The 21,488-nt window shown below is 46.0% G+C and overlaps 1 protein-coding gene across 2 annotated transcripts; it reads right to left on the bottom strand.

Moving 5' to 3' along the window:
• Nucleotides 1-7,894: 7,894 nt before the first annotated feature.
• On the bottom strand, nt 7,895-21,056 carry sdc4 (syndecan 4). 2 transcript variants are annotated; one of them, XM_029151393.3, is made up of 5 exons: nt 20,816-21,056; nt 11,117-11,324; nt 10,964-11,007; nt 10,630-10,822; nt 7,895-10,539 (listed from the first exon to the last, which is right to left on the bottom strand). In XM_029151393.3, the coding sequence occupies exons 1-5, from the start codon at nt 20,867-20,869 to the stop codon at nt 10,388-10,390; spliced, it is 651 nt and encodes a 216-aa protein (XP_029007226.1). In that variant the 5' UTR covers nt 20,870-21,056; the 3' UTR covers nt 7,895-10,387. The 2 variants fall into 2 exon arrangements, with proteins under 2 accessions (XP_029007226.1, XP_029007227.1); XM_029151394.3 differs by having other exon boundaries at nt 11,117-11,321; nt 20,816-21,054.
• Nucleotides 21,057-21,488: the final 432 nt, after the last annotated feature.

Genomic DNA, 21,488 nt, shown 5'->3' with positions numbered 1-21,488 from the left:
CTCATCTGAGTCTCGGTGTTTTCCTGCGTTTCTGTCTCTGTGAACACGGAGGGAAGTGAGATGAGGCTCGGGCCTCTGCTGTGGTTCTGTGCAGACTTTTTCTCAATTCCCACACAAACCTCAGTGAAACCACCATCGCCTCACTTTCTGCGCAGCTTTCTGGAAACGCATGCAGCTGAAGCAGGTGGTTTATCAGAAACCACTCAGAATCTACAGCAGGTTTGGTGTATGAAGCTGCAAAGAGCTTCTGGATCCTCCTAGTATAAGTTTAGCGTAGCCTCACTGAACATTACAGATCAGGCTATGCACGCACACATTTCATGAGACCCTGAATCCACTGGTGTTTACATTATTTCACACAGTAACTTGGTGGGACTAAGTGCTGCACTCGACAGAGGCCTGGACTCGGAGGCAGAGTGGACCCACCTCAGGTTTCCCACCGCAGCAGAACCACAGCTGTGATCTACACATCGACTGTGTTCTCCACCGACCCACTGACCGGCACCTCCCACACCTCTGACATCCAGAGATCCCATCTGGTAAAAGTGTAACAAACTGCTGAATATCCCAGAAACGTCAGTTAAAGTTTCTCTCGACCCAGATGAGAGCTGATCTGTCCCTCAGACGCAGCTCTGCACACGTTTGGACTCCGGATCCACTTGTACCAACCTCCACCTGGAACCACGAGGTCGACAGGCTGTTTGAACAACAGAGTCAAGGTGACAGGTCAGTGAGAGACACGTTGCTCCCTCAGTCCAACAGTGACACAACCAAAGTAAAGGTCAACATGAATGTAATCGAAGCTCTAATCAGCTGTTAATAAAGAACCACGTTGTTCCCTCTCGTGAACCAAGTTATGTTCGCCTTCTGCCTCCTCCTCGCTGCCTTTCTCACACCTCCTCCTTTGTGTCTGCAGGAATGCAGGACTTCAGCTCAGGTTCCTATAATGTTGCACATGAAAAGACAGAGAGAGAGAGATCCAGTTTCCAGAGCCGAGAGACGAACAGGGTGCAGCTGAGAGGAAGCCTTGAATGATGAGGCCCTGCAGACACACACCCACTGCCTGCTGGTGGATCCCTGTGGCTCCTTCACGTCTTCAGGACTTTCTCATCCTGTACTTACTGCCGCTGCTGTGGTCAGATCTTCACCCCTGAGTCTGTTTCCTGCACCACGTTTGACACAGTCCTGCTTTGCTGCACGCCCATGTTGCACTATCACAGGGAATAAACCCTTCAATGTCCAACTGGGACAGTTTAGCATAAGATATTTCATTTCAGACAGTAACTTGGTCGAATTAAAGTCCAGAAAAGGGAGTTTTTGGCTTGAAGGTGTTTTTCCAACATGGTGCCGTGACCTCTGGGCCGGAGTTGGACTGAGAGGAAACCTCCCCTGCTCCAGATAACGCGCCTGTTGTTGGATCCCAGGAGGCCTGGGCTCCATCCTCGTGCTCACCCCTCACATTTGACCTCTGACCCGTGTGCCCGGGTTCACAGGACTCTCAGGGAGGTGGTTTGCGGGTGAGCGAGGACACGGGTTTGGGTCCGGCGGCTCTAAATGCTTCCACATGCTGGGAAGTGTGAGAACGAATCTGTGGGAAACCAGTAGCGGAGACCAAACCCTGTGGCACCGTCGGTTTGTTTACTATGTTAACTTCATTTGTTTCCTATGAGCTGACTGTTTAAAGAGATAATGTGACAAAGGTGAACTTAACAAAGATGATTGTACTGTAAATAAAACAAACCTGGATTCACATTGAAATGTTTTATGTTCGTTCTTTTCATTTTGATATGACATTGTTGAAGGTTCTAATTCATCCAGATGAGTTTGTGTCTGGACTCATGCAACAACTTCAACAGAAATAAATGTTCATTGGTTATTTTTGTGATCGCTAAAAACTGACATCCAAAGAATTCAGAGCAAACTGATCACAGGGGTCTGGTTCGAGTCCAGTGGCCCGGCTGTTTGCTGCTTGACCTCCCCAGTCACCGCTGACAGGAAGAGGCTCATTACCCAGACTTCTGTCCAATCACAGGATCTGTACGAGACGGAAGCGCTGTCAAAACAGCCAAAAGCAAATCTGAGTGCGGAGGACACACTGCCTTTAAAGAGCACTCGATGACACCACAGCCACTGGAGCCCAGCCTTGACTTCACCTCAGCTCACAGAGCGGTAGCGTTACGACTGGAGGCAGCTTCTCCAGCTCACAGCTCACAGCAGTGAGTCAATGTGCTGAGGCCCACAATCCTCCACGCTTGACCTTACTTAGAGGAATTCAGGCAACGCAGGGAAATGCCTGTAGACGACATCAGTCTGCAGCCACTTCCTGTGTGAGTGGAAGGATTTTCTCCTGGCGCTGGCTGATGTTTGCATTTGAACAGGCTACGAGCTCCCCCGACGTCTCCATGTAGTACTTTCACGCCCGTTAACACTGCGTGGAGCCGTGCGATCCAAAATTACACAAGCCTGGTGTAAACTGTAGTCTTTAAGTTGTTGAGGAAACAGAAGCAAAAACAGTGAATGTTCCAGCTTAAGTTTGTGCACAATATAAAAGACCCGGAGGCTTCAAGCAGGTTGGTGCCGGTTTGGTTGTGGCTGATTTTACCATGAGCTGCAGGTGAACGTGTCTGAGTGAAGCCAAGTGTTGGTGAAGCTTCATGTTCCTCAAATGCAGCTCGGAGTCTCACTGAAACACGGGAAGAGTCACGTTACACGCGCCTTCAGTGGGCTTAGCACCCCCCCAAAGGGGCAGAGCCCTGGATTTACTGTACCGTCAAACACACATGGAGCTGATTTCCTAAACCACCAAAGTCCAACTTCTCCTACAGGATGTCTCAAATACAAGTCAGATTTATTTATAGACATCAACACTTTGCTTCATTATAGGAGCCAGAAGCTTGAACGTGTGCAGCATGTCTGAGGGACTGCGCAGACGCTGGGACTGCGCAGACGTGGGGACTGCGCAGATGCTGGGACTGCGCAGACGTTGGGACTGCGCAGACGCGGGGACTGCGCAGATGTTGGGACTGCGCAGACGCGGGGACTGCGTAGACGCTGGGACTGCGCAGACGTTGGGACTGCGCAAAATGCAGGGACTGCAGACGCTGGGACTGCGCAGACGCTAATGAACGCTAATGCTAACGCTAACATCACTGCTGCCCGGCTCCGTCATTAGCATTCAGGAAATTCCAGTCGTTCCTCAGTAAATCCTCCATCGTTGCCCTGCTTCTCTTGTCATCTCCTCCTCCTTGTCAGCGCCGCCTCCCACCTTTGACCCTTGACCTCTGGCCCTCAGCCAGATTTAATAGCAGGAAGTGATCAACTCCCTGCTGTGGTGGGAAGAAAAGGGCGCTTTGCTCATTGGTCAGCGACGATGTGGAGCCTGAGATGTTCCAGGAATCACAGCAGCTTGTGTTACTGAGACCTCAACTAGATCTAATCACAAATGCTTTTTCAAATCCTCCAAAATATTCTGACATAAAGAAACAAAAAACTTATCCATGAACTTAGCATCCATCATTTTAAGGCCGTTTCAAAACAGAAGTGTCATAAAGGTTAAACATTTCCTCATGACGTTTCGTGGACACAGCTGTTTGTGCAGCAGCCTGTAGGAAAGGTCCAAAGTGCAGGTGGGTACGACCCGGTCCGCCTCGCTCCAAAGACAACCTGAAGGAGGAACCATGAACCATGAACAGCACCGACCCGTCAGAACCGCTGCTTTGAAGCTTAGGAATTAGAAGGTTCTGCCCCTTCAGTGTTGCCAGACATTTATTTATACGATAGTTCTGGGATCTGCACGATCTACGACATCGTAGAGTCTTTCCTCAATAGTTTTGACACTGCTGTTCTTCACGGTTTGATTTCGTTTCATTTGACGCGCACGTCGCCAGAAACTGTTTTCACTCGTAGGTGATTGGCTCCTGCCCTCTGTCAATCACATCAGAGACGCTGCTGATTGGTTCGATGATCTGCTCGTGTTTGTTGGCACAGTGACACCGTTCTGAACAAAGTGAACTAGTAAAGACTTCAGGTGCAGTGAGCAAAACAAGCAGCTTTATCGGCCTGTCAGTGTTAAAACACAGGGAAAAGAAAACGCATCAAGTCTCTAGCTCCGAAAATGAATAAAATAATTGTTTAATTGAAATAATTAAACGTCTGTATGATTTCCGTATGTTATGTGAACATGGAATAGGTTAGTTTTTGAATGCACTGTGATTCTTAAAGTTTTTATTTCATACGATAGTTTGGGTCAAAATCCAATCATTTTAAAGCGACAGTGTCATATTTCTTTATTTCCCATCTGGCAACACTGTGCCCTTTGGTTCCGTCTATAACACGCCAGCCTACCAGCAGACCTAGAACCACTCCAGCACGGGTTCATCCAGAACTGCAACGTAAGGTGCCTGCAGGTTAAAAATAGCACAGACCAACAGGTTCGTACGACGACAACCAAAAACTGGAAGAGCAGCCGCTCGGGTGTGACAGACACCACTACTGTGAGATGAGCTGCTGAGCGGACCCAACCCGGCCCGACCCAGAGGCCTCACGCAGCGTCCCGCAGCTCAGCGTTCACCGTCATAGCCTGGGCCTCCAACACACTCCACCTCCAACAAGCATGGAGCTGTGATGTGGTCGCGTTCAGGGACAGTCCGTTCTTTAGGCTCTCTCAGAACCAGAGGAGTCTGTCTGACACCTGGGCAGGAAGGGACAAAGAGCTTCATCATCATCATCATCAAGTATTAGATCTGTCTGCTCAACTGATGTCCATCCCACTGAACGCAGGTGCAACACAGCTGGACTGTGACAAAATGTGGTTTCCTGGTTTTAGAACCATAGAGGGATCAGGGCCAGAGGAGGGTTAGGAGCCCCAGGGAGATGAAAGAGGGTTTTGTCTGGTGAAAATGAAAAAATGACCAATGAAAGACTTTGTTAATAGGCCATTTATTATGCAAACAATGCAGTCAGAGCTCCTGAAGCTGAGACTCTGACCTGGATGGAACGAGCAGCAGGTACAAGCTCAGATTTAAAACCTGCTCAGTGCTGCTTTTAAACGGACTCAAACACACACGGGTGAAAGTCCACTGCTGTTTTTACAAGATGTAGAGACTGAATGAAAGGAGACAAATGAAGCCCCCACAATGTGGAACAGCTCCGTTAGTCAGTGCGTGTGTTGCCTCCTCCTCTTTGTCTTGTTTCTCATCTCCTGTCCAACTCCAGCTGTCTTTTCCTCTTCCAGCTTTTACAGGCTTTGAACGGCCACGATAAGAAATGAGACACAAACTAAAGTCAAGTGCATCACAAAGCATGTTGTCCCTTTGCCCTTGGAGTGTGTGTGTGACAGGAACAGCTGACGAGCAGCCGTGAAACAAAAAAATCCTTTTCAAAACCAAGCTCAGGAAACAGGCTAGAGATGATTAAATTCTCCATGCGAGAAGTTCAAAAGCAATAAAAAATGAAATGAAAACACGGGCAGTGCACGACACAAAGGCCTCATTGTTGCTGGGCAAAGGAATGCATGCGTGTGTGTGTGTGTGTGTGTGTGTGTGTGTGTGTGTGTGTGTGTGTGTGTGTGTGTGTGTGTGTGTGTGTGTGTGTGTGTGTGTGTGTGTGTGTGTGTGTTACTGTGGGCAAAGGCTGGGAGGAATTTGAGATTTTGAATGGAGACAAAAGGTGGCCTGTGACTGGGAGAGACAAGAGAAGGCACTGGGAGGGAGACAGGACGCTCAGACCCGACCAGCGCTAGAACACTGAGGGGCTGAAAGATGGAAACCAGGCTGTCAGATTCCTGCAAGCAACGTGTTGGTGATGAGACGACTCGGCATTATTATGGAAGAGAAGCAGAGAAATGATGCAAAGGGCACAACAATTAATAAGGGGCCAGTGATGGAGTCAAGTATATAAACACACACACACACACACACACACACACACACACACACACACACACACACACACACACACGCACACGCACTCACATACGCTCACACACACAAACGCACACGCACGCACATGCGCACACACGCACACGCACACACACACGAGCACACGCACTCACATACGCTCACACACACGCACTCACACGCACTCACACACACACGCACACGCACTCACATACGCTCACACACACCACATCCATGTCATCGTTCTGTGATTTGCATAGAGCTCTCATTTGAAACCCTCATTGACACATAATTTCCTAAAACTAAGGAATAAAGACGCTGCAAACATGATTCGGTTCCTTAACAGAGCTAACCTGATCAGCAGCTGTGTGCGTGCGTGCGTGCGTGCGTGCGTGCGTGCGTGCGTGTAACAGAGGGCAGGTCCTGCATGTGGACACAACGTGTTCAGCAGATCAAACAACGCCACACATGGAGGGGTTGATTCCCTGTAGGTTGCAGTGTTGCCGTGTTGCATGGAGCTCGGTGTAAACTGGACATGGAGAGAAACAGAAGGGAAACCGTTGACACCTGCTCTCCGCTGCAGAACTAATATGACTGCAAATGTGTAACATAAATAAACACATGATGGGGATCAAATGTTATGTGTGCGTATTAGTGAGTTCGCTGCACACACACGTTCCTGCTCATTGCTCGTACACGCTGAAGAGGTGTGGGGAGATTCCAGTGCTGCACTTTAACCTGCTTGTTTTGTCTCCAAAGAGTCTGAACAAACACACAACCAACCTGGGCAACACATGCACAAATGTGACTGTGTGTACAACACAATGCATGAATATGGGTTTGTTCTGGAATGTGTGTGTGTTTCCCTGCAGCTCAGAGGTCGACAGGCAACAGCTTGTCTGCATGAACGTCAACGCACACACACACACACACACACACACACACACACACACACACACACACACACACACACACACACACACACACACACACACTAAGTGTGTTCCAATGAAATATTGTTTTCCTTTGTCGTGTTTTGTTTTCTGTTGTGTTCATGTGAGTCGGACAGGTCAAAGGTCAGCACATCAAGCCTTTTACTCAACTTCTTTTCTTTCCCCACGTCAAGTTTTACCTCAGTGCCTTTGTGTCCCTGAAAACAAACTGTGGACAAAACGCACAGCGAAGTCTCGACCGCGAGAGACAGCAGAGAGAACGTGATATTGGGAAAGTCGCAGGAGACCGGACTGATGGGATCCTCCAAGCACCAACACATGAACTCCAGGTCTTCAGGAACATGATGGATCAACATATTCGATCCGGCTGAAAGTCTCATATAGTGGCCTTAAGGTGGAAAACATAAACCCAGTCATGAATAAATGTCTCTACTGAGCATGTGCAGCCACAACACACACATATACACAGCATGCGGCTGCATGTGACTACATTTAGAACTCTTGGTACACCTGACATCTAAATGTAGTTTTTTCATATGTAACAAATATGTCATGTATTTAAAAACATAAATATATACGTTAATGAGCCATGTGAAGGGAAGTTTAGCTCAAAAAGCTATTTCAACATGTTGGAACGTTCACCTGTTAGTTGGCACATGTTGGTTTTAGGGTCCACAGGCATTTAGCGCCTCAGCTCAGACGCGTACGCACCATAGAAGAAGATATTAGCCGTTAGCTACGTCACGTTCGTTAGCATCAATAAAAGCTAGTGGAGCTAGAGGCAGAAACAACAAAGCGGCTGCTCGCTTGTTAGTCTGTCGCTGTCTAATTCACTCAAACAGCTCTGATCACAGACTGATAAGAATGAAGAATGAATGAAGATGGACAGATGGCACTCAGGGTTATGGGCTACAAAATGAACGTGTAATCCAGGCCGGTACACCTGGCCCAAACCGACCCACCTGCACCAAGCAGGTCCGGACTGTGTCCTGGGCCCTAAACAGGTCTAATGCACAAACAGAGAACACACAACGGCTTGTGGTGTTAATGTGCATAAAAATAGCTTTATTCCCATTAATGAATCACAACCTGCATGTAGAAACCAATAGTGGCTCCTCACTCCACTGCTGATTCACACATGCTGCTTGAAGCAGCAGAACGTGTCCAAGCTCAGGGAGCAGACCTGACCTGGATCAGGACCTGGACCTGGACCAGGACCGAGATGGGGACCAGCACAGACTACTGCAGTGCTTTCAGGGAGATAACTGCCCTCATGAGTTGCTTTAATCACTGCTTGGCAGCTTGAGGAAACAGGAATCTGGAATTTTACAAAAACATGTCTCCAAATGCGTCCCAGGCCGTTTAAGAACCAGCCCAGGTCTGCTCCTGAATGCATGGTGTACGAGTACAGCATCCCATCAGAATGAGATGAGCCACAGCATCAATCCTACAAACAAACATAAATACAAAAGCAAAAGTCTAAAAAGGTAATAGAAACTCTTACAAAATAAAAAGTTTCAAAACTATTTGCCTCTGAAATCACAAACTAGTGAATATAAAACTTTAAAATCACATGAACAACAGCTTAAAAAGGGCATAACGCCCCAACCTGAAAGAAGGCAATAAAATAATTTGACAGTTAAATAATATGAAAAAGGAAAAAGTTGATCTACTGCAGGAAAAGCACTGGAGAACAACGAGGAGGCGAGTTAGTATTAGAATTGGTCACGTTAAAACTCACAGTGAATCACATCCATTACTGCTGAGGGAAACGAAACAGGAACTATTTGGCATTTAAATATTTGGTAAATATTGTTTGTTGCCAGCATGCGGCTGAACACCAAGGTCATTTTATCTCTTTATTGACTATGTACAAACCCTTGGTAAAGCAGCCCGGTAAAGCAGTGCTGCCTTGTGAAATGTGAGCCATAAACGCTGCTCAACGACATACTGGACCCATACTGGAAATAACAAACCATATGTAGCTTATTGAGAAGAACTGAGCATCGAGCACGACTGAAAAACAAACGAGAAGTATGAAAATCTACCGGTTTCTCCGATCACAGAGCTTAACGCTGATATTTATGGACAAACGATCACATATTTACTGGATGCATTAAAAGCAGCAGGTACAGATGGACCAGGAAGCTTCACAGAGATAGAGATGCTCAGGGAGCCGCCAATCTTAAATTTAGTTGAACCTAAGCTTTTTATGAGCTGAGCTATCGCACGGCCACACGCCTGCTCCCTTCTATTGGACACAGCCAGATGGTTTCACCCTTATTCAAAGCCAAGCAGCTGATCACAGGGTCAATATTTACAGTACACACAAGTGTTATCAGTCATGTGACTTTCAGCATGAAAGCACACACACAGGTACTTCACTGTCCTGCCACACTAATCCTCTAATCTAGTGTTGACCCTGCTCCTGTGTGAGGAATGCAGGCGTGTCGGGCTGCGGCAGCCAACTTCACTGTAAGAACAGAAAGGCAGCCCTGGAGGCGCAGCAGGAGTCACACTGCTGGAGCCCCGCCCTACTGCTGCCTGCTTCAGTAGCTACGTGGGCCAGTGATCAACTGGCAAAATGTCTTATTGGAGTAACAGGGTTTTCCCAGTGTGAGAGAAGCCGTTCACCTGATGCCTCTGGTTTACAGAGCAGGACCGTAGGCTGGTGTACGGTCCCAGATCTGGGTCTACCACAGGAAAATAACCACCAATTAGCCTCATTGTTCATCCTCAACCTCCGTCTACCTTTACCTCCTGTGAACCCAACCGTCCCATGACTTTGGAGTTTGTAGCGAGTTTAATAGGAGGCTAAACAATCATTTGTGAACTCTTGATGACCTTTTTTATATCTCTTCTCTCCGTGGAGCTTTAAAAAAAAATCACTTGATAACATAAAACCACAGTGTAACAATGTATTTGTTGGAATCAAAATCAGTTTCAACTTTAACTTTTGTCATTCTTTAATAATAAAACTGAAACTTCTTAAATCTCTCTGTATTACAAGGAGTTTTAAACAAAGAAGGGTTCATTAAATTCATTTTCTACAGTAATGTGAGAAGCTTCAGTCCAAGAAACCGGTTGGTAGGAAATAAATAACTGGACTGTTAATGTGTACCTTACCAACAATCATTGCACAGTGTTAGTGTTTTTAACTGGAAAGTGGAGGAAAGGAGGAGATGACAAAGACAAGGTGAAGTTCTCCAGGTCCTCGGTTTAAGTTCTGTTGGTCTTTTTTGACACTGGGACAAAAAAAAAAAAAACTAAACAACAAATGGCGTACCGCAGCTGAAATAGTCCAGGGACTCGGGCCCAACAAAGCCTTGGATTGGTTGTACCAATGAGAACTTTATGCATCAGGTAGAAAAGTCAGTCAATGGATTGGCTCTGATTGGTTAGTGCGTCGCTCCACTGTACAGCCAGACGGGAGGAGGAGCTATGAAGATGAGGACTACGACGAGGCACTGAGAGGCCGGCGTGGGCCCTGATTGGCTTGGAGGGTTGGGGGAAGGGATGGGAGGTGGAGGTCAGGGTCTACGCAAAGATCTCCGTGGTGGGGGCCTTCTTGTAGATGGGCTTCTTCCCCAAATCATAGCTGCCCTCATCCTTCTTCTTCATGCAATAGATGAGGAGGGCGATGGGGAGGATGGCGAACATGAGGCCGACGGCGCCGCCTGCGATCAGAGCTGCAGGAGACACGGGAGAGGAGACGTTAGACTCGAGCTATTCAAGTGTTGTGTGCAGACGCAGCAGGCTGTGGGAGGCGCTGTACTGACCAGCGAGCACCTCCTTCTTATTGAAGATGCTGTCTTCGCTGGTGTGGGACATGAGGACGTTGGATAGATTCTCCTCAGCGTCCACAGGTTGGTTGCGCAGCGCTGGGATTTCGTTTCTCTCCCGGACGATGCCCACCTCGTCGACAGTTGGGCGCGGAGGCAACACCAGCTCTGGGATCTTGTTCATATCAGGCTGAGGACCAAAGAGGCAAAGATTTAACGATAGATAGATGTAACGCTGACCTTACATCTGTCACAAAGTTAACGAATGGAGAAAAAATAAAAAAATATGCACATCATCTTGAATAAATCTGAAAGCGTATGAGTGACTTACATTAACCGATGGCCTGGACTTTCCACCAGGTGACACAGTTGCTTCTGTAAAAAGAAGCAGATTCCACATTTACCAATGTTTCAAGCCTTCATAACAATAAACACCTTCATAACCAAACCAATCATTCTGAATTATCAGAACGTTGAAACTGACCTTGACCTCCAGAGCCAGAGAAGTCGTCATACTCGTCCTCGTCGTCGTACAGAGTGTCTGAGTAATCATCATCCACGTCTTCCTCATCTGTAAAAGCGAAGTCTGAGCCGTTCAGGGAGTCTCCTGATGCTTCCATGTCGCTGCGTGTCGACAAGGCAGCCGTCTTTGTGGACTTCATGGGCATCCATGTCTCCGTTTCCCTCACCTGCTGGGACACCACACAGAGCAGGTGTCAACGTACGGGGAAACGTACGATGGGGCTCGTGGAGGTCTCAACAATTCAGACTGATGAACAACTGTCTAAAATTTCAGGAAAACCCAAAATATTTCACTACAAACTTAAAACCTCACGTCCTAAGACGGTGGATTCTGCTGAACTTCCATTTGGGATCAATCAAACACTTATCCATCTAAAACGAAAACCTCTTTATTCATCCTCACCACATTTTCATGTAAACTCATTTAATGGTTGTTAAGTTATTGGAGGAGTGGAGCCACAGGAAAGTCAGAACCTCTGACACCATCTAAAGGCGCTTATTCACTGAACCACAGATCTGTGGCTGGAGGAAGACTAAAGTCTGCTTTCCAGCACAAACTGTTCAGAGACAGAGAATAGGATGGTTATTATGTACTGTATATTATATAATTAACTGTAATTAAATAGGTACTTAATTTCATTTCATTCCACCACAGAGTTCGAAAAGACAGAACCAGACCGTAACCAATTCCTCCTTTGTAGAAACTTGGCCAATAAAGCAGATTCTGATTACGTGTCCCGAAACGAGTGGACAAACCTGAACCTACATCACACACAGACACCTCCCGCAGCGCGGCAGCTCGTTTACACGGCTCCAACCCGTTCAGCTTTAAAAAAAGCCAAACGTCTGTGTCGCCATCATGGGTCCCAACACTGTGCCCATGTGGCTGTAGTGCTGTAGTGTTTAAAAGCGTTGCAGACCAGCTTGGGATGCATGAGCAGGTGAGTTAGCGAGCTAGAGCTCTAATGTGAATCACTAAATTAACAGTGGCACCTTTTAAAGACTGGCTTTCACATACTGAGTAGTGAGTTAGTGATGGGGGCTGGTCTATCACCTGCAGCCACTCACTGCAAGGCTTAACATGATGGAGCTCCTTTAAATCACATTAGCTCACTTAATGTCCTCGACCATTTGCTTAGTGAGCAAAGTGGAGGGATGAAGGGATTAACAGAGCTGTTGAATACACAGACACACACACACACACACACACTATCAGCATCAATGCTAAACTGGTCAGATTCTCCCAATGCAGTGGTCTCCACACGTATCTGCTCTCCCATCAAACTCAAAGCATCAGATTTAAGAGCAATCACGCATGCAGTTGCAGAGTCGCAGGCTTGGTTCCAACCTGGGCCACATGCTGAGAGGCGATTAGCATGTAAATACCAGCAGAGCAAACAAGCCCCACCAGGAAATAAACAAAATATAGATGTGAGACAAACAGCTGATTAAATTATCAAGTCAAGAACCCAGCTCATCATTGTAACTTATCAAGCTGCTAAAATACCAGCATTTCATTTTCCTAATTTACAACTAACTGATGTGATTGATTTTCGTTCTACTGAATCTTAATAACCAAATGGCTCAGCTTGGACCTAACTTTCACCCTCTTTCATCTAGAAACAAGCCGAAGAGGCTGGAGCCTTCCACTGAGAACAACAGCTGACCACAAACCACACTGAAAACGAGCCTGGGCAGTTGTGTTGACATCACCAGTTCTCATAATTACTTCCATCTGGGTCATTTTAAGGGTTAACTGTGGCTGCACAAATACTTGGTGTGGCAACAGTGTGTTTGAAGGTAATCCTCTGTGCCTTTACCAGCAGACTATGGGGGGTGGGGTGCTTAAAACACGGGACGGCCATTTTAGCTTGATCCCAACACAGAGGACGTGTTTCTACCGTGTATATGTAGCAACTATTGCCATCGACTCCACTTCTAACCAAAACTAATGGTCTTCATTTTTTTCATTTTTTTGCAGTCTTGGACTGACTGCATCGAGTCTGTGAACTCCACAGCTCTATTCCATCATCTGCTCATTTAAACCTTTAGCACTGATCATGTGAACATGTGCAGGCCTGCAAGACTATTGGCTTTATACGATCCTGCCTCTGTTCTGATGATGAGCCGACTGCAGATGCGTCGTGCTGGAACAGGCGTGAACCGCATTTCAGGAATTACACCAGATTCATGAGTCAACCAAACAAACCTCCCTGAGGCCCCGCTGACACTTGACTGTGATGTGGGTTTAAAGGCCTACAAAGCTTTTAGTTTTACCACAAGCGATCATGGCATGAGTACAAGTTCTTACACAATCACAGCAATGTAGAGAAAGGATCTGAAAGACAATAATATGGTAGTTTCCCTGTAATCAGACCAACTGCAGTGTGTTCTCTTAAGATGCTGCAGGCGTCAGAATTAACATTTTTTGTCAAACCACTATTAAAAACTTTGTAACATCTTCACCAAGATGTTCCTGCGTTTGAGTTACGATCGTTTCAACCTCAAAGTTTACAATAAAACTGCACGTTACATGTCCGAATTCCTCTGTTTGCAGTCTCAGTACCCAGAAAAGTCAATATGGTCATGTGTCAGTGTCCTGAGTGGTTTCTAACCTTTAAACCCTCTGATGGAGCAATGTTTGCATTCTGCTAAAAAAGGCACCATGGTTCTGTGTTAGAGGCTGACGGTGGCTTGTTCCAACAGGCCAGGTTTATTCCCCGAAACGGCAGGAGATCAAAACATTGCCACTGAACTAGACATTTCATTGTCACTGTATTTTATGGAGGAGCAGAGCCAGAATGAGATTTAGGCCAAGTTTCAGTCAGTCCAGACAAAAACAAGCAGTTCCAAATCCAAAAGCGTATTTGGTAACAACACACCCAGAGGTTTCACAAACCCAACAGCGTGGAGATGCCCCGAAGAAATAAAAACATTTATAGAGGATGGAAACTGATCGAAACTGTAAAAAGAAGGAGAATGTTACTGTACACAACTGATTCAAACCTTCAAGGGTCAAAACTGCGGGCGCACAAGCAAGCTCAACAAATCCTAAATGAAGGCGCGTCTGATGCCTTCAGTCACCAAACGACATGCATCAAACTAGTTTCATCGCTTATTACAGAACATCCACATAGAAACTCAAGAGGAGAAGAAGCCACAGCCTTTATTATTAAACCTAATGTGGCCTTAGGCCTTAACAGGCGCTGCTACATAAACGCTGCCTGTGTTTGCCAGCAGTACTGTGTGGTTCAGAGAAAAGTCACAAAAGGCCAAAGAAACATCGTGGGATCCAGCTTACTCAACAACAACACAGTGTCCAGTAAAGCAACAGTAATGAGGCTTTTAACGAAGATTCTCGAGAATGTGAAAACTCAGAGCGTCCATCTCAGAGAAATGACCCTCCACACGCGTTAACTGCATCTTGGTCAACCACATCATTTGTCAGCAAGAGCCACTTATAACCCGAACGGATCAGCATTATCCTCCCATCATGTCCGGTCTCATATTCTTGCCTAATGTGGCGGATGTGGATCACCGCCAAACCAGCGACTTCCAGCCAATTTAATGGATTTAAGGGAGAATTATGTTTGCAGTGGCGACGCACCTCTTGAAGTTGATCAAGTTGTGTACAACAGAGTTCACGACTTTCTACGTCCAAAGCATGAAGCCCTGAGTGACTCCATTAACTCCAGCGGAACCACCCCCCATTGGACAGTCTGAGAGGCAAACTAGTCCCACAGAAACCACATTTAGGCTAAATTAGTAAATACAAAGAAGCCTCCAAATTCTCACTTAAAAGCTAGAACCACTGAAAATGTGTCTGTTATAACAGACATGTTTAAAATAGATTTAATTTCCCATCAGGTGGTTAATGTATCGAATACTAATAGAAAACAAGGTTTTCTCTAAAGTCTCAGATTTAGTTGGTAAAACGCTGCCTTCCCACCTCGGTCCAGGCTCTCTCTCAATGTGGATGTCTCAAAATTTTCTCCTCCAATTGTCCACAATGACTGAAAGGCAGTCTTGCCAGCCAGCGTTCGGGTCTGTCCCCTTCTTGGACGCCCAACAATGCCTATGGATGCAAGAGCATATCAATGACCAAGGTAACTGGGGATAAGCCCCGGGCAGCCTCCCTTCATTAGAGTGGGGAAACAATCCCCCATCTGCTGACAGAGCGGCATCTGTTCCATTCAGAGCGTGTGGAGGAGGCTCAGGGAATGAAAAGACAAAAAGGAAACACCAGCATGGAGGAATGTGCCTCCTCAGTCTGTGGGGGTCGACCTTTAACAAAAAAAAAACAACTTATCATTCAATGTTGCTTCCCCCTTTGTTGCACATTCACTCCGAGATGATGTCTTTGTGCCCAAATCAACCAAGGGCATGGAGAGTGTTTACAGTCTAGACTCACGAGTGCGTCCTTGTTTTCTTTTACCTCCACATTGTGATTTCTCCCGCCTAAGGCATCGCATCATATGCCTTCATCTAGTAGGGAGACTCACCTGTGCCCTTTATGGGCCTCAATGAGCAGTGTAGCACCTTTAGCTACTCGCCCTAGTAGCAGTGGACAATACCAAGATGAGCAGTGTGTTGATTCAACCTTCGTTATGGCGCAGACAAATATTACTCTGTAAAGTGAGCAATGTCATTCCCATCAACTGAGAATGATTAACTGTCCCACCTGCACTTCCCGTTTCCTGACTGCCTGGTCCAAACATGTGTGCGGCACACACCTCTTCATTTCCACTGATAATCCCAACCAATGACTCATAATGACCTTTACTGTCCCTTTCCTCCTGCCGATTTAGCCGTCTTTCCATGTCATCACCAACTCAACCACAGGCCCAACGCCTGCAGCCAGTCGGTCCTTCTCAAGTGGTGCCTCTAATGTCTGACCCACTCTTCCATGTAGAAACTCTTTTTATCCACAGCAGCGATATGTCTGCCTGAGGGAGTCAAAGACATTACATCCCAACAGACCAAAGGCGAGCTTTTGCAGCATTTGTATTGGCTAATAGATATGCTTGAGGCCTTAAACAACAGGAAACAGGAAATGTGCATCCCAGACAGTCAACTTTGTGTTTAATGAACCTACAAATAAAGCCTGGATATAAATTGTTCCAGTCAACAACCAAATTATTTTCTCTTCCTTGATTATGCAGAAGATTACTCATAATGACTCCCATTTATTTTAAAGACTGGGAGTTATCTGGATCAGCTCAGATTTCCTATTTCACAACAGTTGGCAATGTTCGGTATAGCTCAGTGAGTGTCGGGATCAGAAGTCTGCAGTTACCAGAGAACCCTTTCCGAAATTAATAAAAGACGCCAAACATCATAAACCAGTCTGGTGAATTTAAATTTTGGCCAAAACATTCCCACAGTGTACAGTCACACACAAGGCGTTTCTCCCTGATGCTGGTGGTTAATTTACTGAGTTGGCCAGGATCACAACATACATCACCCATTTGTTCAGCATTTCGATTACTTCCATCCTTCTTTAACTGAGGAAGAAAATCAACAGGCTTCATATTTGCCTTCTTGCTCAGATTTGCATTATCCCATTCTTACGTCTGTGTAGTACAAATCCAGCTAACGTAGCTTAAAAACTAGAAGCAGGAGAACCCGTCTACCAGACTAAAAACAAAAAACGTCAGATTTGTCTGAAGATTCATTCACCAAGCATCAGACAAATTAACACGAATTGCCAGCCAAGCTGCCAAGTTAGTATGATGTACATTTAATAATAGTCAGTTCAGCAAAAAAGCCAAAACTACTCCTTTAAAAGAGAGATCTGATCACGAGGCTAACAGCCATGATGGTCTGTACAAAGCTGTGTAGCTGCTGTTGAATTTGGCAGACGGAGGAATGTGTCTTTTCATGTGGGTCAGACAAGTAGCCAAGACCATGGTTACACAGTCGGCCACCACATTCCTCCCTTAACAACACAGCCAAGGTCCTGTGTGCACACAGATAGGAACACTGGGAAAATTCTGGGCAGCTGATTCTTGTAGGCTCTTGTTTTGACTTCGGACTGTGAAGATGTTGTGCAGGACAGTGGATTTGAAAATGAAGCCAGACTGTGGCGCTGTTTTCTCCCTCCACTAATATGGGACTGGTATTTTTGAATACTTCAGGGTTTGGGATCTAGCACATCAGCAGTGAGAAGCTAATTAATTGTTTGCTTTAGGTTTTTATCTTTATTATTGAGTCTCACAACCCACAGATGCAGAAGGTCCAGCACAAGTTAATTGTAGGTGAATGCCTCGGCCTTGACTGAGATGGTGGAATTACTGAGCCACTGCTGGTTTACAGAGAGACAGACCAGTCTGTGCAGTTGCCTACACAGCGCTGCGTTACTGCCACGCATCAGTAAGAAGGTTTGAATAAGGGGAAACCCTCGAAGCACCTAGACCCATTTCTGGTGGAAGTGTGCATTTTACTGTATGCACAGGGAAAGTCTAGCAAAACTAGGTCAGAGCAGTTTCATCTGTGAGACAACTGTACGTCCAAGGCTGCAGAGTTAATGTAAGATGTATCTCACCTGGGATGTAACTGAAGTGATAAGTCAATCAAGAGCAGCTGCATATGTAACGTTTTTGTTATGAATTTACACATACACCTGTTTCTATTCAGATACACATGTTCAGTTTGAAAAATACAAATACATTCAGAAGGCATTGGTCCTGACAGATGTTAACAGTCTGCTCACCAATGCTTTTCCCCGGTGGAAACACAGTGACGAACCACATTCACTAGGCCATAGTCAGGTGGAGGAGGTGAATAAAACAGTCTGGTCTGTCTACTGGAAGGATTCGAACAGGCTCCAAACACTAGAACTCTCAGCAATATAATAAAAGAGGCTTCTTACCACCAAGCTCTGCTGCAAAGTTGTTCATTTAGTTGTAGTTACAAAAGATCAAATACACAGTGTTTTAAAAGAGGCGACAGGAGCAATCAGATTCTCTCCATCACAGGCAAAAAGGACTTCAAGTCCTTGTGCCAACATTCCACGGCCTAAAGGGATTTTATAGACCAGCGGACAGCAATGCAGGAACCATTATTACAACCTAATGATACTATTGAACATCCCCCCCACCCCTTGCTTTTTAATGCACATCCTTTCAGTGTGCCACATCATGCAAAAGAAGCAAAATCTGACTCATTCTGGTGCAAATGACTGAGCTCTACATGCAAGACCAGTGACATTCCATCAGGGTTTAACAAATGGTCTCAGCCACAGGGCTCACAGGGCAACAAGCAAGAGGTTTGTGGTGCAACATGGATTACCTCCACATTAAGGAGGATCTTTTTACTTCAATTAACTACAACACAAACACATTTGGCGAATGAGGGTTCTGCAAAGCTCAGTTTGACAAGATGGCTTCCAGTCACAAGACAAAGGAGAGAGAAATGTCTTATGTTTAAACTGGTGGAGAAACTTCTACATCCAGTAGGAACTAAAGGCACTGATGAACACTCCCATCGGGCTTGTAGCTTCCCAAGAAGCCTTTCTAGCATTCAGAGCATGGCCCATTTTCAGGTAACACAATGTTCCTGATTAGCTGTGAATGCCAAACCCAAGCCATGACCGATAATGAGTGCACAGGAGAGAAAGGACTAGGAAGATGCAGGTAGGAATAGTCATAGCTTAGGGGATAAGTAGCCATCAAAGGAAGAGCAGAAAGACAGAACTAAGAGACAGCTGATCACAGAAAAAGCAAAAGGTCAACAGGAGCAGGCAAGGTGACACGAGTGAAGAAAACAAAGCTCAAAGCTGCAGAGTAACAGGAGCGAATACTTAGAAATGAACACATTTCCTGGGAAAGCTGTAGGTGTTTCCACACTGGGCTAAAAGAAAGAAGTGGCCCCTTGTGAAAAGGCCCCAGGGCCCTATTGACAACCCTCCAAGTGTGCAAAATCCTCAAGAGGGCCAGTCAAGGTCACCATAGGTCACATTCCAGAGGGGAAATCAAAAAAGGACGTAAAAGAGGAGCGGGTAGAAGGGACAAGACGATGAGACAAGCGGGAGCTGTGGGATTCTGAGAAATGTAACAGCTTGTAAAGAGGAGGTGGATCCGAATGACTGCTGCGTTTAAAATCTCTGGCTTATGACTGTTAGATGCCGGTGAGAGAAGGCGACCAACGACAGCCCCCAGCTTCAGCGCCGGATTAGCAGGACGCACCGTGGGAACCCTCCCTGTCCTCCCACATCACGCTCAAGCAAACAGTCGACCATGTAGCAAAAGCTGGAGGAACTGGTAAAGTCAGTCATTCATTCGCAGCCATGTGCCCTTTCACACCATTTGGACTAACAAACTGGGAGGACGGGGGCAGGGCACATGTGTTTGTATGCGGGTGGCTTCTAAGCAGCCTTTAAAAACACTCCAGACAGAGTGCGACCAGCACTGAAAGGACACAGACACTTGCTTGTGGATATTGAAATGAAGGTTACCATCAGAATCCAAAATCCAACAGACAGCAACTTTCAAACCAAGCAACCAATAAGAGTTGCATTTAATTTTGAAACTGGCCACACACCCACACTGACTTAGGCCATGAGGGGAGGACTGGCTCACTCACACTGTGTGGGGTTCCAGTAACACACGCTTCATTAATAATAATGAAAACCTTAAACCTGGGTGGCAGGACAGACAACCGGCCTATCCTTTACACATCGCTGGGGAAGAGAGATGTAGAAAAGACCACAAAGCGACAAGAAGGGGCGACACCCTGACAATAATTACAGCACATAACTCACAAAAGAAAAACCAGCAGCCTCTGGTGCATTGTGAAACTACACTGGTGACGTTCCTCAGCACAAATTCTTCCAGCATGAAGTCAGCTTTTGCCTGTTGACACTGTCTCCTTTCCAAAACAACAATCTGTTATGCAGGAACGACTGTCGTTAAATTACAAGCTCTATGTGAACACAAACGCACCTTCACCACTGTAGTACACAACAGTCACTGTAACGTGCGTCGCCAGTTTAATCTCAGCTTTTAGAAGTAACCTGAGCAGTAAAAACAGCTTTCAAGCCCATTTGTGCCAAATATTCTATTTTTCCATCAGTTTCATAGTCATAAGACACTGGACTGAGAAGCTGGTGGACACTTTCCTAAACCATCACTAGCTGCAGGCCGTACTCTGCTCCAACAGCTCCACACATGAACAAACGCCTGATAACAAAATCACAAAAGAGCGTCTGAGTAATTGGCTCATGAGAGGCAGAGGAACGAGCCGCCAGCCCCCCCCCCTCCCCGGCCCCAAACTGGATACGACCAGCGGGTACGGTGCCCCCTCTGCCCGGCTGAACCTCCGGCCTCAAGTGCTCTGGTTTGCGGCTCCGCTTCTGGCGGTTTGAGGGGCGAAGTGATGGAAAGCGACCTGTGGGTTCAAATCACGAATCTCTGTGGTGTTTCCTTTAGCTTCAGTTACTTTACGGGAACATCAGTTACATTAGCTTCAGTTATTTCACAGGTACTGTAGCTACAGGTACTTTAGCTTCGGTCACTTTAGCTTCGGTCACTTTAGCTTCAGTCACTTTAGCTTCAGTCACTTTACGGGGACTTTAGCTTCAGTTACTTCACAGGTACTTTAGCGGGGGAAACAACACTCGAGTTTCGGAGCGGAGGAGCAGCTGCTCAGTTAAAGCACTCACCGACTCTGAACAGACGGAGGCGGATAAAACCAACACGATGCAGAGCTTCAGCATGATTCTTCTTAGGACACGGTGGAGCTCAAACAGCCGCGTAGACGGGGAGGTCGGTAGAAATTCAACTTTTAAAAATGAAACGAAAAAAGAGAAACACTACTTGTCAAAAAGTCCCAAATAGTCCAACAGAAGCACACGTTCGTCCTCCTCGCACTTCAATCACAGCGCCTCGCTTCACTAAAACGCCGCGTTTCTGTCACTCCTATATATAATAATCTGCTCCAATCAGCGCCGAGAGAACGACGTGACGCACCACGTAATTTACGGTAAGGAGCAATTCACGCTTAGCCACGCCCCCACACCCTAAACCTCCCCGTTTACAAGCTTCGATTTTTAAACGTTTCAACGTTAGAAATTTTCGATAATTTATCATAACATTTATCACCAGTTTTTATTTATTACATCATATTATAGTGATAAATCGAAAACTGATTAGTATTTGTCTCTAGCAGAATGTGAAGCTTTGACCATGTAATGTTAAATAAAGCATCTTAATGAGCAGTGACTAAATATATATTTGAATCACTACCAACATATAATAAACATATAAACAAACATATAATGAAAACAACACCAGTAGAAAACAGGTCCACTGGGTTTTCAGCATGTTTGAGTGCTG

This window comes from Betta splendens, chromosome 5 (genome assembly GCF_900634795.4).
Source record: "Betta splendens chromosome 5, fBetSpl5.4, whole genome shotgun sequence".
NCBI lineage: Eukaryota > Metazoa > Chordata > Actinopteri > Anabantiformes > Osphronemidae > Betta > Betta splendens.
This window is presented reverse-complemented; position numbering and strand designations above follow the sequence as displayed.